We start from the raw sequence: 16,836 nt of genomic DNA on the forward strand, positions 1-16,836 counted from the left end.
AGTTTACTTTCGAGATACATTCATCTAAAAACGCTGTCCTTTAAACCATTAACTGATTAGGCAGCTGCCTACATTTTCAAATGCAGCCAAAAATGCAGCGTAAAACAGTCCTAAACAAAGTGTAGCTCCGATCCTGGTGTCCTCCATCAGTGTTGTTGATTTTGTTGTTGTTGTTGCTATTGAATCACATGTGCCAACAACATCAGAAGAAAAATGGACGATATTAGATGACGTCACTACGGGGGTTACTTTTGTTAGAGCAAATGCAAAAGAGGAAAAGTCTCCTCAGGTGTGTCGTTCCTCATAAGTGTTCTCATCTAGAAAGTAACTAAGGGAAAAGTACCGGGACTGTAAGTGGGAAAGGGGCTAAAGATTCTGAGTTGACTCCCAGGTAGAGGGTTCTTGTGGATTACAGAATTCCCTCTCCTTAGCACTCTTAGCCCTTTTCCACCAACATGTTTCAGGGGCGGGTTCCTAGGCTGGTGTGAATTCTCGAACTGTTCCACGCATTTCCACCGCAGAAAAGGCCGTTCTGGGGCGGAAAAAACGGTTCCGCTCCGGCCCCAAAACCTTGCTGGCCTCTACGCAAAAACTGATTATGTTAGGAGGCAGATGGCAGGATTATGTTTCCTCACCAAAGTTTTCCAAACAACAACAGTAGCTACCGTGTGCCACAAGGAGTACTTTATCACTCTATAACAACAATAAAAAATGTCAGACATAAAAAGCATTGAAGACAAGTGGATGAAACTCGCACTCTACTTACAATATGGTCTCCTACTGAGATCTGAGATAAACAGAGAAATTGCGAAGCGGGGAAAAGAGCCTACGAGGAGATAGAGCAAGAAGTATTGCATGCCGGTGTTTGGTGTCCACAGCAGCTGATCTCAGTAAGTTATTAGATTTGCCAGCTTTGTTAGCTTTCCTAACACTCTTCTCATCTTATTTTGTGCATCGTTTTGTTCAGTAAGGGGATTTGTCTGTTAAGTAAAACGGTGGGATTCTCCATCAAGACGTAAACACAATATTTTAAGCTATGGCAAAAATTCAAATGTAACCATCTGCTACACCAATATTAATAACGGTTCCACTGTTACAGTTTATAGAGCTTAGCAAGTTAAGCCACATTAAAAAGTTCAAACAACTAATGTAATTTCGCCACTTGTTGTCTTGAGCGTTGATGTTGTCTCTGGCAATCTTGTTGAGCAATGTAATAAAGCTGGAATGCATTTCTCTGTATGTTTAAATATGTCCTCATAAACAGATGTAAAAGCTGTTCCACAAACACTGTGATGTGCCATGTTTGTTTATGGGCAGGTAAGATAGTCATGTAAAACTACCATGTAGCCACATGACCCATTACATCACCATCCGGGTTTCAAATCAGTGTAAAAACGATATAGAATATAGCTGCAGGCAGAGCTCCAAAAAGGGGTGGGAACTCCTAACCGAGAGCAACGATATAGGGAGCCCATAACCTAACACTTTCCCGAACCCTAACCTATCCCTTACCATGTGTGGAAGTGACGCCCCCTTTTAGAGTTGGCGCAACCCCCTTTTGGAGTAACCACGCCCCTTTCTAGAGTAACCCCATCCTCTTTTGGAAATTCCACCCCATATGGAGATCACTGGCCTGCAGCTATACCTACTTTAAAAAACACGGGCGGTTTGCGATAGGCTCCTGATTGCCCATGGCCTGAACCAGATGAGCACAGGCTCGGCACGAGAACTATCCAATTTTGGTGGAAAAGGGCTATCTGTTATCTTGAGCAATGAATTTAACCACTCGCTCCTTCAGCAATTAACGTATCGTAAGAGATTTTGTTTAAAAAAAAATAGTATGTAGCCAAAACACATTCATGAATTATTTGAAAAAGTTCCTGTCATAAAAAAAACAAAACATTGTCAGTATAATAAATCCGTGATAGTTACCAAGCTCTCGTCTTAATAACACAACTATACTGCTACTAAAGGCAATTGCAGTTCCCTTGAGGCAGATTTGATCTTCATCTGTGCAACATCATTGATGTGTACTAGGTCCTACTAATGGTTTGGGTGTAATTCTGAATTGATGTTTGAAAGTATGCAGTTGTGTTCTTTTTTGGTTGAAATATTATGATATAAGATTTTGGTATGAAATAGCTGAAGAAAATTGCACTTATACTGGCTAGCTGGGCTATTGCATTAAAAAGCAGTATGTATTTGCTCTTCAGAGTGAGTACTGCTGTAATGTATGCAGTCCAGCTCACATAAAACAACACTAAACCAAAGGTTATTGATTTGGCCTCATTGTAATTTTTCGGCAGATCTCTTCCCATGTAAGAAAAAACGAGACAGAGGAAACCAAGAAACCAACATAGAAAGACAATAATGCTAATGGTAATAATGTTCCCATTTTCACAGGTAAGTATAACCTGGTCCTTAAAAGAAAGCGTGTCCCTGGTGGGTTTGGGAGGTGCAACAGTCACCCATAACACACAAGCAATTAAAACAACAACAGAGGAAAATACAATGAAGAGCCAGTGGCCATTGTGCTTTACCCAAAAGCTGTGCAAGTTAGGAAACTTGGCAGCCATTTTGAAGATACAAACAATTTGAAAAGCACGGACAGTCAGACAGGAGAGACAGACAGTGAAGAAAAATGTAAATATAAAATTTCTCAAGATACAATGTGCAGGTGTGGGGTTTCCAAAGAAGAAGAACAAACTTATGCTAGACATAATCAAACATGCCAACATTAGCAAACACATGCTGCCACCAGCTGACTTCACCACTGGTGTATCGTGATTGTAGGCAAAAAGGCAAAAGATGGCAATAAAGAAAGACATCAGGCATATGATAGAAACCATGAATATGATGGAGGGGATTTCTGTGAACTCAAGATAGACAACAGAGCGTGTCTTACATGTTGTGCTCCCCTCAACAGACCATTCATTCTCTGCACATGGAAAACAGGTATTGGGGTCCCCTGAAAAACAGCAAAAATGTCTCTTGTGATCAAGAAGGTAACAGTTGGTGCATACTAAGCATTCCAATCAATGTCAACATTCAAAAATTGGTACATAACTGAGATTTTTACTAGGGAACAACAGAAGGATGAAGTGTAGATTTATTTAAAATCTATTATTCAATTTATGAAATTGGGAAATACAGTATTTTTGAAAATTCATCCTCATATGTTGGAATGCCGCCCAAGGACGCACCCAAATTAGTGAGTGTCTTTTGCGACTTGAAACAGAGAGTAACAGCCACAATAACAGCAACACACCCGTACATGTTTGATTTTAAATGTCATGTGTTTGCTAGAATGGGAGGGTGTGTACTTCCATTTCAAACGACTTGAGAGTCAGTTCAGATTATAAAAGTCGTGAAGTGTAATCCAGCCTTTATAGTTGGCCCATACCAGTGAACCATTAAAATAACAGAGAGAAAAGTAATGGTGCACCTGGCAGCCTTTTCAAGAGCTCTGCAAAACATGCATTCATATATTGTGAGATGGCTCAAAAGAAGCCATCACATAATAAAACTAGTGACTCCTTTTGATGAGGAAAAACATTATGTTGGCAAATCACACCTCAAAATATGTATATCTGCAGTAATGTTTAAGCACATTAATGTGGTGGTAGCATGGACAGAAAAGCTAAAATACCAGTGTCACGGACCATTGCTTAAGGTACTCACGAGAATAATTCACATAGCTGTTCCTTGGACATTTTTTACACTGAAAACAACAATCATGCAATCCCTCGCGTTCCCTGGAATATCCCTCCTTACACTCAACAGAACAGTTGGAGAAAGGAACCTTTATGAAAAAGGAAAAAGTGTTATTGAAGTGAATCTAGATGCCTAAATTTGAAGAAAAAAGCTCTCTGAGAACGATTACTTACAGAACCATTGTTATGCCAGGGCAAAAGAGAGCTGTTGATGGTAAAGGTAATTTCTGGAAATGTATCATATGTGCCCACCATCTCAAATCGTGGAGGATTTGTTTCAGTATGCCAAAGCATGATTGCGTAATTGACGGTTGGATCACCATTATCATCATATTTCACCTGATGACCATTGAGTGAAAAATCCACTTTCTTCATTTCGCCTAGAAGCTGTTGTAGTGTTGTGAATTTTCAAAATAAAATAAATGTAAAAAAGACAAATAATATGCAGTATATTATTATTATCTATTTATATAATAGAATAATACATTTTAATATAATACATTATATTATTAAGTAATAACATGAATTATTACTTGATAATAATTAATCTTATGCACATTCAAATGCATTCACTCACCATGTATGGCCTAACTGTTGTATTTTTGTGGCATTCAGTCATGTCACACTGTAGAACATTATGTAATGCATGAGCTATGGTATATATGGCAGCATAGATGGCAAAAGAGAATGTGGGATTTTCATTTATAATTTCTTCTGCAGTCAACAATGAGCAGCTCTCGCAAGCTTGATTACATGTATCACCCTGGACTTCAACGCTATCATTATTGTGAACATTAGATGTTCCTTTGGCCTTAAAGATGAATTCATCAAATCCAGGCAGTGACAATAATCTCTCCGTAATGCCAATAATTCTACCAATTTTTTCAATTCCTGGCTCTCTTGGAAGCTGTTTATCCATTGACCATGTTTCACTTGCAATCCAAACTTTGTCTCGGATGTTGTTTGCTATGGCTGCTTTGATTATGTTTTTTACATTTTGTGGCATAGCAAAAACCACAATGACATTTATTTTGAGCATATCAATCTTCTTAAGTGCTAAACTGTAGTTTGCCTCTAAGCTAAGAGTATCTTGATAGGCCAAACAAATGTCAGTATTGTTAATATACTTGTTAAACTGTTTTAGGCCGTCTTCACTGTAATCGTCCTGGCTTCCAAGGAAGGCAACCCAGTTCCATCCAAACCACTGTATGATGCGAATAATCATCTGTATCAGGTCTTTGTTGCTGGGGACTGTTCTTAGTAAAGAGGGATATTGAAGTTTATTACTTAACGCATAGCTGGTAGCTCCATAGCTCACCTTTGAAACAGAAGAAAACACTATTTTACAAACAATTAGTTAAAATTGTATATATTGTATATATTTATCCGTCACTTTAATTATGGTCCTGCACTCTTTGGTAGGCCTGAATACAGTGTATGAAGTAAGTGTGTTTCATTATGTAAACTGTATAAAAAAGATATTTACTATTGGTATAAGGTCAATTGTGAGCAATGATGCAATCGTCACAGTTCTCGTGCTTCCATATGGTCCTGTTAAAGCAATCACTTTAGGCTGATGGTCACTGAGCATTTCTTTAGGTTTTATTGATCCATTCTGTGAGATAAAACTGAAAACTGCAGGGAAATTCTTTGTTGCAGTACAATGGTCAAAAATCTCATAGCCAAGAGAAACATTAGGCAGGAGGGTGGTGGAGTTATTAATCTCCTCAACAGCAAACCTCATCACTTGGAACATCTGATAACCAGATACTGAAATTGTGTGCCTAGAAAACAAATAAGAATTGTCTCTTAAACAGATGTTTCAGCTGGCAATTAAATATTGCGGAAATGCTGCCTCAATTTACAACATTGCCTAGTGATAATTATAAACTTGTGTGATAAGCATCCAGTTGAAGGTGTGTTAAAGCCACCTCATGTAAAAGCAAAAAGGTCCTTGCTTACCTGGAACATTCAACGGCCTCTGGGGTGGACTGGGGTTTTGCATGATCCACTTCATGTAAAGCAAAAAGACCACCCAATAAATAATCTCCCCCCAAGCTGAATTCAAATGATGAGCAAGAAACGCTGAAGAAACAAATAATAAAGCATAAAAAGAATCTGTAAATGCTACCCAGAAGCATGATTTCAGATGGACAGTTGGTTATAAAACAGGGATGTGCAATTTCCATTTATTTGAGAGAAGTCAGACTCATATACTACAACTAAATTTGCTTAAAACACATTTCAATTTGCTTAAACCACTATATTCAGTGATACTAATGTTCATTTTCATATCTAAATCACAGACCGTGTGTCAGTTATTAAGTAGAGCATTACACCACACCACAAACAACAGAAGATAAATCACATTTTGGGCAGTGGTATTCATTTAACACCACTTATTCATCTCATTACTTTTTCAAACAATACATTCATATAATTAAGATTTTACTCAGTGTTACTTACAAAATTCAGAAGAGCCAATCTATGGAACACATTTATTCTGACTACCAATGTATCGAGGATGGGGAAAGAAGCACATTGCTGGCAGAGCAGCCTATTCGAAGTTTAGGGAGAGAATATATCGCAGATATTTCAGACAAAAACATGGCAGTGTTGGTCCTGAAGCAGCTTAAAGAGGGCCTAGATAAGTTAGATCATTGTCATCTCCCAGGCAAATTCATGGTCTGGAGTAACCAATTTACACTTTAATATCACCTGATGTGGCCACCAAAAATGTGTGAGATCACTGCAGCATTAGTGGCAAAGATGGATAGCAAGGCCTACAGTTACATCAGGAAGTGGCTAGGTTTGCTGCGTTGTCTTTCAGATGTAGCATTGTTTGTACCATTAGATGTACCATCACCCTGGGCTACAAGCAAGAGAAGACCTGTACAGGGACTGTACAGGTGGCGGCATGATCAGGTCCTGTGCAAACTGGCGGAGATCCTAAAGATGTGTAGAGTAAAGGCAAACAAAGGCCACCATGCTCCTCATTGATTTTGTTAAAAAGGGAGGTGCCGAACAAGGCACTGCACAGATGGTAGCCAGATCAATTCTGGCGACTGGAAGTGATTGGACAATGGAGGTCGACCTCGGTCAGCAGCTGAAATTTCCTTCTGAAGTCACCATTACCTCCTTGAGGCAGAACGTAGTGTTATGGTCAACATCAGCTAGAAAAGTCATAATGATTGAGCTTACTATCCAATGGGAAGAGGGACTGGAGGCAGCCTATGAGAGGAAGAAGTTAAAATATGCTGATCTGGGTGCCGAGTGCAGGGAAAATGGATGGAGGACTGCCAATTACCCTGTGGAGGTCGGGTGTCCAGGATTCATGGGAACATCAATGCAGCTATTATTGAAAGACATTGGCAAACGAAATGGCAGGGGAAGCTGACAAAGGGTACATATGGCTATGGTTAGGAAGGAAGGACAAAAGTGGGGTGAGCAGATGTGAGAAAGGCAGAAGTGAGAAATTAGGGATAGGAAATATTTGTGATGCTTGAGATTATGTGTGGAACAATTACATCAGGGGAAGGAATACTAGAGCTGGTGTCTGTCTTGCTAGGGTTATTAGAGAGGTTGGCGCATAGTGTTGTTTGGTGAGGTAGTATGCCATATGGAATCGGGGGCACTGAGCATGCATTAACGGTGCCAGTGGGGCAAGCACAGCCTTCCCTGCTGAAAAGCCCAGCATTGCTGGTCACCAGCATATGTTGTGTTTAAGGTGTTGGTCCCCCAGCATGAGACGCTGGTGTGCTGATGTTTCCACCAGGCTTTTAAACTAGCTTTACCAGCTTCAACAAAAAGACTATGTTTGTCAACCAGCTTCACTAGCTAGGTATTGATGGTGAAAAGCATGGTTATGCTGGTCCACTAGCTAGGCCAGCACTAACCAGCATAACCAGCCTAGAACAGCATTGGAATTGCATGCTGGTTTAGCTGGTCTTTTTAGCAGGGTTAGCTGCCGGATTGGTGCGTATGTTCGGATGAGAGGTTATGCCATACAGAATCGGGGGTACTGAGAATGCATTAACAGTGTCAATGAGGCTAGCACAGCCGTAGCCACCGGGTTGGCACACATGGTCACATTCAGGTGCACTATCCATTTCCATATCTAAATTCTTAGACAATGTGTCAGTTATTAAGTAGAGCATTAAACCACACCACAAACAACAGAAGATAAATCACATTTTGGGCAGTGGGATTTATTTAACACAACTTATTTTTCTCATAACTCATTCAAACAATACATTCATATACTTAAGATTTTACTCAGTGTTACTTACAGAATTCAGAAGAGCCAATCACACACATTTATCCTGATTACCAACGTCTCCTCATCCAAAATGTTTACAGAAATAAGCTGTCATGAAACATAATGCTTAACTGCAGCCATCTAAACCTTTAGTGTGGGTTTTATATTTGCATTAGAATCATCACTCATAAAGGTTTTCAACTTTAGAGGTGGTGAGTAAATACTGAAAATGACTGTGTGATACCATGATGTGACTTCTGTTGAGAAAATGATCAGTCCTTAGAAAATTATGATTTTGAAATTTGAGCCCAGATTGCAGCTTTTTGTTGGATTGTATGTGAGCAGCCAAAGGGCAAATGTTCTTTGCTAGAATGAAGGACAGGCTCTATAATGTAGTGTAATCGGGTGAATGTTGGCATTATTTTGGTCATGCCCTTTGGTGCCATAGTAATAATATTTGTGCTTCTGTATGATTTAGATTGGTCAAGTCAAGTCGGATAACGCTTTAGATTACAGCCCGCAATTTACAGTGTAAGTACACCAAAGTTACAGCGTACCTTTTTTGTATTAATAGTGTAACTACACAGTACGTACTTGAAGGTATAAGGGAACAATATGTAAAGTTTGGGAATAAAGGGGTAACAACCTGAAAAATAATAAAATAATAAAATAATTTATACTGTAAGTATTTTATAACTAAGGGGTAACTATTCTAATATTACGTGGTATATGACCGTATACTATGCTAAACAACAGTCTTACTTTGAGAGAAATTAAGCAAGAACATACACAGCGTACCTTTTTGTAATAATAGTGTACCTACATATATAGGCTACTGTAGGTATTTTCTAACTACGGGGTACATACTCTATTATTACAGGATACATGAGTTACCTGTAACTACATGGAACAAGCGGGTAACAAGCACCACTTCAATTTACAGCCCGCAAATGTTGCACTTACCCTAAAGCTACATGGAAAATGGGGGTAACAAGTTGGACTTACACTGTAACAACACGGAACAATGGTATATTTTATGGTATACATAATGGTATACAGTAACTACAGAAAAATGTTTTGCAATAGTTCTAATTTTGCTTGCCTTGTTTTCCCTAGTTGCCTTGCCTAGTTTTAATTTTGCTTGATGGGCGGGGGGGGGGGGGGGTTGCTGGCGTGACTCGCAGCTGAGATGGACTGTATGCAATACACTTTCATAAGGTAAGTAGCCTACATTGAAAATTGTAAATAAAATCATAGCAGAAACTCATTAACTCATTTCTCTAGATTTCAAGTTGTTCAGTAATCTCCATCATGTATCCTGTAATAATAGAATATGTACCCTGTGGTATATATATGCCATATATATATATGGGACCGCCCTGGGCAACTGCCCATGTCGCCCATGCCTAAATCCGTACAAAAAAGTACAAGTCAAGATTTTAAATTAGTAAACTAAGTGTTAGGGGCCAATGTTTAAACAAAAAGATATTGTATTAATTGTAAGATTAATGACTAAAGTCTTAGAAATTACATTCTTAATTAACTGCGGAAGTGCGAACAGATGCATCATCTATTGTTATTTGGCTGATGAAGGCTGCAGTTAAATTATTATCTACTTATTCCATTTTAAGAGTGTGTAAATTACAGATTAATTTGCAGTGGAGTCCATCTTAAGTCCAAGTTTCAGGCAGTGTCCAGTGAAGTATCCCATGTCTGACGGTTGGTGCTGGCATCAGTTCAAACTCTGTGAAGTCAATTTTAGTAGATTGAAATGATATCTGGCTGGCACAGGCTGCAGTTAGTCGTCATCACTCAGCACCACATAGTAGTGGGAGTTGGGAGACTTTCGGTTAGGTGAGCTATGGAGTAGGACGTGCTTGCGGAGGGTTTTCAAAGTAAATTAAAACTAAAACAAATAAAGGAGGTAACGCACAGACATCGCAACAGCGGCCTGCTACAGCAAGCATGTCCTCGGCAGAGCGTGACTCAGCCAGCCGGGATGAGCGAACTGAGCTTGGGATGACTCCGGATGATACTCAGTCCCTTAAAGCTGAAATACTATCATCGTTATGCAGAAATATTTTGCTCTGAGTTATGGTCCATGTTGAGCGATGACTTATCGACCATCAAGAGTGAACTTCAGGCCGAGAAGGCGGAATTTTCTAACAGCATGGTTTTGGTGCAGGCTGACATGTCGACACTGAAAAGTACGGTGAAGGACATGGAACAGTCTCTTTCCACCTGTTCTGATGATATCACCGTGCTACAGGAGAAGGTAGATTCTTTCTCGGCCACCGTGGTAAAACTGGAAGATAAACCTCCTACTACTACGGCGGTCTCCAAGTTACTTAAGGAGGCACTTAACATTGACAAGGACATTATCATTGACAGATTGCATCGCACATTAATGCCAAAGCCTAGACCGGGGGAGCATCCACAAGTTATTGTGGCAAGACTGCATTATCACTCGGACTGTGTTGAGGTCTTACAGCGTGCGCGTGAGATGAGAGAGTTCAAAGTCGGTGTTATGAGAATATCCATCTTCCCAGATTTTACTGCAAAACCTGCTCAAGCTCGAGCAGCCTTCAATGATGTCCGCCAGCAATGAAGTACGGATTTCTCCATCCAGCTAGGCTGCGTGTTACTTACAACGGGGTGGAGAGGCAGTTAACTCACCGGATTTGGCTAAAGTTTATGTCAATTCCTTACTGTCTCATCAGAGTGAATCAAGTGATTTGTGAATGTTTAAGTGTGGTCACGTGAGTAGGGTAAGTTAACCACTTGGCATTATGTCCTGTCACTGGACTATGGACTATTGTGAGTGAGACATTGTTTACGTGTTTTTTGAGGTTGCTTTATTGTCTCAAATATAAATGATATTCTAAATATGTTCAGTCTCTAATTATAAGTCAAACTTGGTTATTGGTTTCTCGATTGTTGTATAAGTGCAGTGTTATTGGTTAAGCTGAGTTAAAGCAGGTTCTCTGCTGTAATATCTGAACTACTGTGCTTTTTTATTATTATTACTATTGAATGGTACAGTGGCATGCAAATGTTTGTGCACCCCTGGTCAAAATTTCTGTTGCTGTGAATAGTTAAGTGAGTAGAAGATGAACTGATCTCCAAAAGGCATAAAGTTTAAGATGAAACATTCTTTTCAACATTTTAAGCAGTATTAGTGTATTATTTTTATTTTGTACAATTTTAGAGTGAAAAAAGGGAAAGGAGCACCATGCAAAAGTTTGGGCACCCCAAGAGATTTGAGCTCTCAGATAACTTTTACCAAGGTCTCAGACCTTAATTAGCTTGTTAGGGCTGTGGCTTGTTCACAATCATCATTTGGACTCAAATCTTGTCCCAACAATCAGCAGCCATGAGCTCCTCTAAGCAGCTGCCTTGTGCTCTGAGAATTAAAATAATTGATGCCCACAAAGCAGGAGAAGTATATAAGAAGATAGCAAAGCATTTTCAGGTAGCCGTTTCCTCAGTTCATAATGTAATGAAGAAATGGTAGTTAACAGGAACGGTGGAGTTCAAGTTGAGGTCTGGAAGACCAAGAAAACTTTCAGAGAGAACTGCTCGTTGGATTGCTAGAAAGGCAAATCAAAACCCCTGTTTGACTGCAAAAGACCTTAAGGAAGATTTAGCAGACTCTGGAGTAGTGGTGCACTGTTCTACTGTGCAGCAACACCTGCACAGATATGACCTTAATGGAAGAGTCATGAGAAGAAACCTTTCATGCATCCTCACCACAAATTTCAGTGTCAGAAGTTTGCAAATGAACATCTAAACAAGCCTGATGCATTTTGGAAACAAGTCCTGCGGACTGATGAAGTTAAAATATAACTTTTTAGCCGCAATCAGCAAAGGTATGTTTGGAGAATAAAGGGTGCAGAATTTCATGAAAAAAACACCTCTCCAACTGTTAAGCACGGGGATGGATCGATCATGCTTTGGGCTTGTGTTGATGCCAGTGGCACAAGGGAACATTTCACTGGTAGAGGAAAGAATGGATTAAATTGAACACCAGCAAATTCTAGAAGTAAACATCACACCATCTGTAAAAAAGCTGAAGATGAAAAGAGGATTGCTTCTACAACAGGATAATGATCCTAAAAACACCTCAAAATCCACAATGGACGACCTCAAGAGGCGCAAGCTGAAGTTTTTGCCATGGCCCTCACAGTCCCCCGACCTAAACATCATCGAAAATCTGTGGATAGACCTCAAAAGAGCAGTGCATGCAAGACAGCCCAATAATCTCACAGAACTAGAAGCCTTTTGCAAGGAAGAATGGGTGAAAATCACCCAAACAAAAACTGAAAGACACTTAGCTGGCTACAAAAAGCTTTTACAAGCTGTGATAGTTGCCAGGGGGTGTTACTAAGTACTGACCATGCAGGGTGTCCAGACTTTTGCTTTGGGCCCTTTTCCTTTTTTGTTATTTTGAAACTGTAAAAGATGAATATAAAAAAGTTAAATAGCTTAAAAGATTAGAGAAATGTGTCATCTTTAACTTTATGCCTTTTGGAAATCAGGCCATCTTTTGCTCACTTAGTTATTCACAGCAACAGAAATTTTTATCAGGGGTGCCCAAACTTTTGCATGCCACTGTATATTCTGCAGGTCTCCATCCTCTCTTTGTGGATCTCTAATCGTGAGCACTAATTGTTTGGGATGGCTCCAGTTGGAGTTTGCACATGGGTTCGCATCATTTGGTGATGCAGATATTGTATGTGCAGGGGTGGGTGTGTTTGTTCTATTTTTTTTCTTTTACTTCTCTCTTTCCCATTTTTCATTGTACAGGAGGGGCATTTATATATTTTTCTCAAGTGGAGTGGTTTAGGATAGTAAAGTAAATGGCTAATTCTCATGGTAATTTGCCTAACCCAGTCTGTTCCACAGTTAGGTTTCTAATTGGAACATTTAAGGCATGGGTAACCCCGTCAAAAGGTCAAAGATATTTTCACTCTTGAAAAGGCTAAATACCGATATTGTTTTTTTGTTTTTTTTACAGGAGACTCGTTTGAGAAACCAAGATCATCTGAAGCTTAAGTGGGTGGGGGAAGTCTATCACTCAAATTTCAATTCAAAAGCCAGAGGGGTTGTGATATTAATTAATAAAAGTGTTCAGTTTTCATCTACTAAGGTAACATCTGATAAAAATGGAAGGTGTTTCATTGTTGTTGGCACGCTATTGCAAAATCCTGTGCTCCTTGTCAATGTATATGCGCTAAATTTTGATGATCCAGGTTTTATAAATAAATTATTTGGGACCCTCCCCTCATTGAATAGCCATTTACTTAGTTTTGCTGGAGATCTTAACTGTGTAATTGCTATTAACGCTATGGACCGTTCTAGTTCCCGGTCAATGACTCATAATCTATGTCTAGGTCAGTAGTGGAGTTTATGTCCAGGAATGGTTGCGTTGACCCTTGGTGATTTTATAGCCCTCAAGATAAGGTATTTTCTTTTTTCTCACAAGTCCATCAGTGGTTTTCCCGTATTGATTATTTTTTTATAGATAGCTTCCTAATTCCTAAAGTAACATCTGTTTCTTACCATGCTATTGTTATTTCTGATCATGCCCCTCTTAGTGTTGATATGCAGTTGTCTGTACAGCCTCGATGTTCATTATCATGGAGGTTAAACTCTCTTCTTTTGTTTCAACCTCAATTGATAATTTCATGGCTACAAATCAGGACGGTGTGGTTTCTTATTCATTATTCTGGGAAACACTCAAAGCATACCTTCTGGGACAGATTATTTCTTACTCTGCACATTCAAATAGACTTCGTACTGCAAGGATACGTGAGCTCACTTCCGATATTTTTCATATTGATCAGCTGGCCAACTCCCCTCCACAAGTTCAGTTTAAACGGCGTCTTGATCTGCAGTGATGCTGAGCGGTTTCTATTGCATTCTTGTACTGCTTATTACGAACATGGTGATAAAGCTAGTCATCTCAGCACATCAGTTAAGATGTCAGTCAGCCAGTCGATTGATTCCTCAGATCCAGGACCCATCTGGTAATTTGCTATCTGATCCTGACGGCAATAATGCCATCTTCAAATCTTTTTATTCTACTTTATATACATCTGAATCTCCATCTGATTCCCATGATATGACCTCCTTTTTATAGAATTTAAATGTCACCGCAATTGATTCAGCTGTTGCCGCATATCTCGAAGCCCCTTTAGACATAAAAGAAATTATTCAATTAAAATGATGCATTGCAATAAAGCCCCGGGGGCCGATGGCTTTCCAGTCGAGTTTTTTAAGAAATTTCAGACCAAATTGTCCCCATTACTTTTGTTGGTGTACACGGAATCGTTAGAGCGTGGCGTCCTACCAGAGACGCTTACACATGCATCCATATTTCTGCTTCTAAAAAAAGATAAGGATCCTAAGTTATGTAGCTCTTATAGGCCCCTTTCGTTGCAGAATGTAGATGCCAAGATTTTGGCCAAAGTATTGGCTTCTCGCCTTGAAAACATACTTCCAAAGATTATATCTGATGAGCAAACAGGTTTTATCAGAGGGAGACAGTTATTCTTTAATGTTCGCACCCTTTTAAATATAATTCATCCCAAACAAACTTCAAAACCCCCTGAGGTCATGATTTCACTCGACGCTGAAAAAGCGTTTGACCGTGTGGAGTGGGAGTATCTTTTCTTTGTGCTTCAGAAATTTGGGTTTGGGGATAATTTTATTTCTTGGATACGCCTTTTATATGTTTCTCCCCAGGCGAGTGTGCACACCAATAACATTAGATCCAGCTATTTTAGGCTGGGACAGGGAACACGACAGGGGTGCCCATTTTTCCCTTTGCTGTTCGCACTGGCCATTGAACCATTGTCGATGGCTCTGAGGTCCTCCCCTTTGCTTCAGGGTGTGGTGCGGTCAGGCATTGAAATTAAATTGTCACTCTATGCCGATGATTTATTATTATATATTTCTAATCCGATTTCCAGTTTCCAGTTATTTTATCCATGTTGGAAAAACTTTGTCTTGTTCTCTGATTATAATATAAATCTTCATAAAAGTGAGTGTTTCCCTGTTAATGTAGTGGCTATGGGTCTTTTGCAGTTGGATGTTCTAGTCAGATTAAGTAAAACAGGATTCAGATACCTTGGGATCAATGTTACTAGATTTCTACCCTCTCTTTTATCTGCAAATTTCTCCCCTTTGTTGGAACAGACTAAGTCTGATTTATAGAGATGGAGCAATCTACCTATATCACCGATTGGTCGAATTAATGTAGTGAAAATTAATGTTTTGCCCAAGTTTCTTTTTGCCATTCAGTGCATTCATTTGTTTCTCCCTAAGCATTTATTTATTTTTTTTAAATCTATTGACCAGATTGTTACCCACTTCTTGTGGGATGGAAAAGTGCCCAAAATTTGGAAATCTTTGCTTCATAGATGTCAATTGAGTGGTGGGCTCTCTTTACCCAATTTTATGTTTTAGTATCGGTCAGCAAATATTCACAAGTTAACATTTTGGCTTAGTTCGTCCACTGCACCATGGTGCAGATTGGAGGCAAACTCGTGTATATCTACCTCTCTGTTGGCTTTGCTTACTTCACCCCTATCCTGTAATCCCTCTTCCTTTGCACATAATCCAGTAGTTGTTTCAACCCTTGAAATATTTCTAATATTTGAGACAGATGCGATAGATGTTGTGCATCTCAGTGTAATTTGAGTCATATGTTTTTTACTTGTCCTATGTTGCAAAATTACTGGGTTAATTATTAGGTGTTAAAAGTCAGTACTGATATTTGCACTGCTATAGCAATTTTTGGGGTACCAAAGGTCTGGTCTCGGTTTAATTCTAAACAACTGGATATTTTAGCCTTTACCTCCAAATTAGCTAGGTGTCGTATTCCCCCCCCCCTTTAATGATTAATGATCATGTATTATTTTTGGATATATGATTGTGGATGGTGGTGGGGGGGTGTAGTGTTTGTATACTCAGGTGTTTGTATGTATGATCATTTACCCCACCTCTTCATTAGTTTTGTTGTTTATGTTGTTATTATTAAGTTTTGGTTTATAAAAAAAAAAAAAAAAAAAAGGATGATAATGTGTAATAACCTATTTTTTGGTAATAATGATTGTTCTATAATAAAAAAAAGTTTGAACATATAGTAGTGGGAGTTGGATATCAGGCATCACCGGAGTCGGACATCATGCAGGACCAGAACTGGATCTGGCAGGCTCTGGTAACTTCAGGATATGAATCCCGAGGTTAAGACAGGGAAACAAATAGAAGAATATTAGCGTTAATGCCATTCACTTTAAAACAGGATTATAGAATATGAGATGTGTTTCCGGTTCCGGCAGACGTAACTAATGCAGCATAACTATGAGTCGATGGATAAATTAGGTGTATGCCTGGCTAAATAGATGAGTCTTTAGTCTAGACTTAAACTGAGAGAGTGTGTCTGATTCCCGAACAGTGTTAGGGAGACTATTCTATAGTTTAGGAGCCAAATAGGAAAAGGATCTACCTCCTTTTGTGGATTTTTATATCCTAGGTATTATTAACAGGCCAGAATTTTGTGATCTTAGTGAACGTGACGGAATATAGTGTGATAGAAGGTCACTTAAGTACTGTGGAGCTAGACCACTCAAGGCTTTGTCAGTAGTTAGAAGTATTTTCAAATGAATACGAAATCGAACAGGTAGCCAATGTAGCGATGCTAAGATTGGGCTGATATGATCATATTTCTTGGCTGTAGTCAGCACGCTTGCTGCTGCATTTTTAACCAGTTGAAGTTTATTTATGGAACCTGCAGGACCTCTCCCAGTAATGCATTACAATAATCTAGTCTTGAGGTCATGAACGCATGAATTAGTTTTG

General features: G+C 39.2%; 1 protein-coding gene across 1 annotated transcript; it reads right to left on the bottom strand.

The window, feature by feature from the left end:
* Positions 1-2,033: 2,033 nt before the first annotated feature.
* On the bottom strand, positions 2,034-5,854 carry LOC127444247 (taste receptor type 1 member 1-like). The gene is made up of 6 exons (XM_051703518.1): positions 5,676-5,854; positions 5,200-5,497; positions 4,291-5,031; positions 3,888-4,100; positions 3,682-3,802; positions 2,034-2,968 (listed from the first exon to the last, which is right to left on the bottom strand). Exons 1-6 carry the CDS (start codon positions 5,852-5,854, stop codon positions 2,034-2,036), a joined length of 2,487 nt encoding a protein of 828 aa, XP_051559478.1.
* Between the last annotated feature and the right edge of the window lie 10,982 nt (positions 5,855-16,836).

The sequence above is a fragment of the Myxocyprinus asiaticus genome, chromosome 7 (assembly GCF_019703515.2).
Source record: "Myxocyprinus asiaticus isolate MX2 ecotype Aquarium Trade chromosome 7, UBuf_Myxa_2, whole genome shotgun sequence".
Classification (NCBI taxonomy): Eukaryota; Metazoa; Chordata; class Actinopteri; order Cypriniformes; family Catostomidae; genus Myxocyprinus; species Myxocyprinus asiaticus.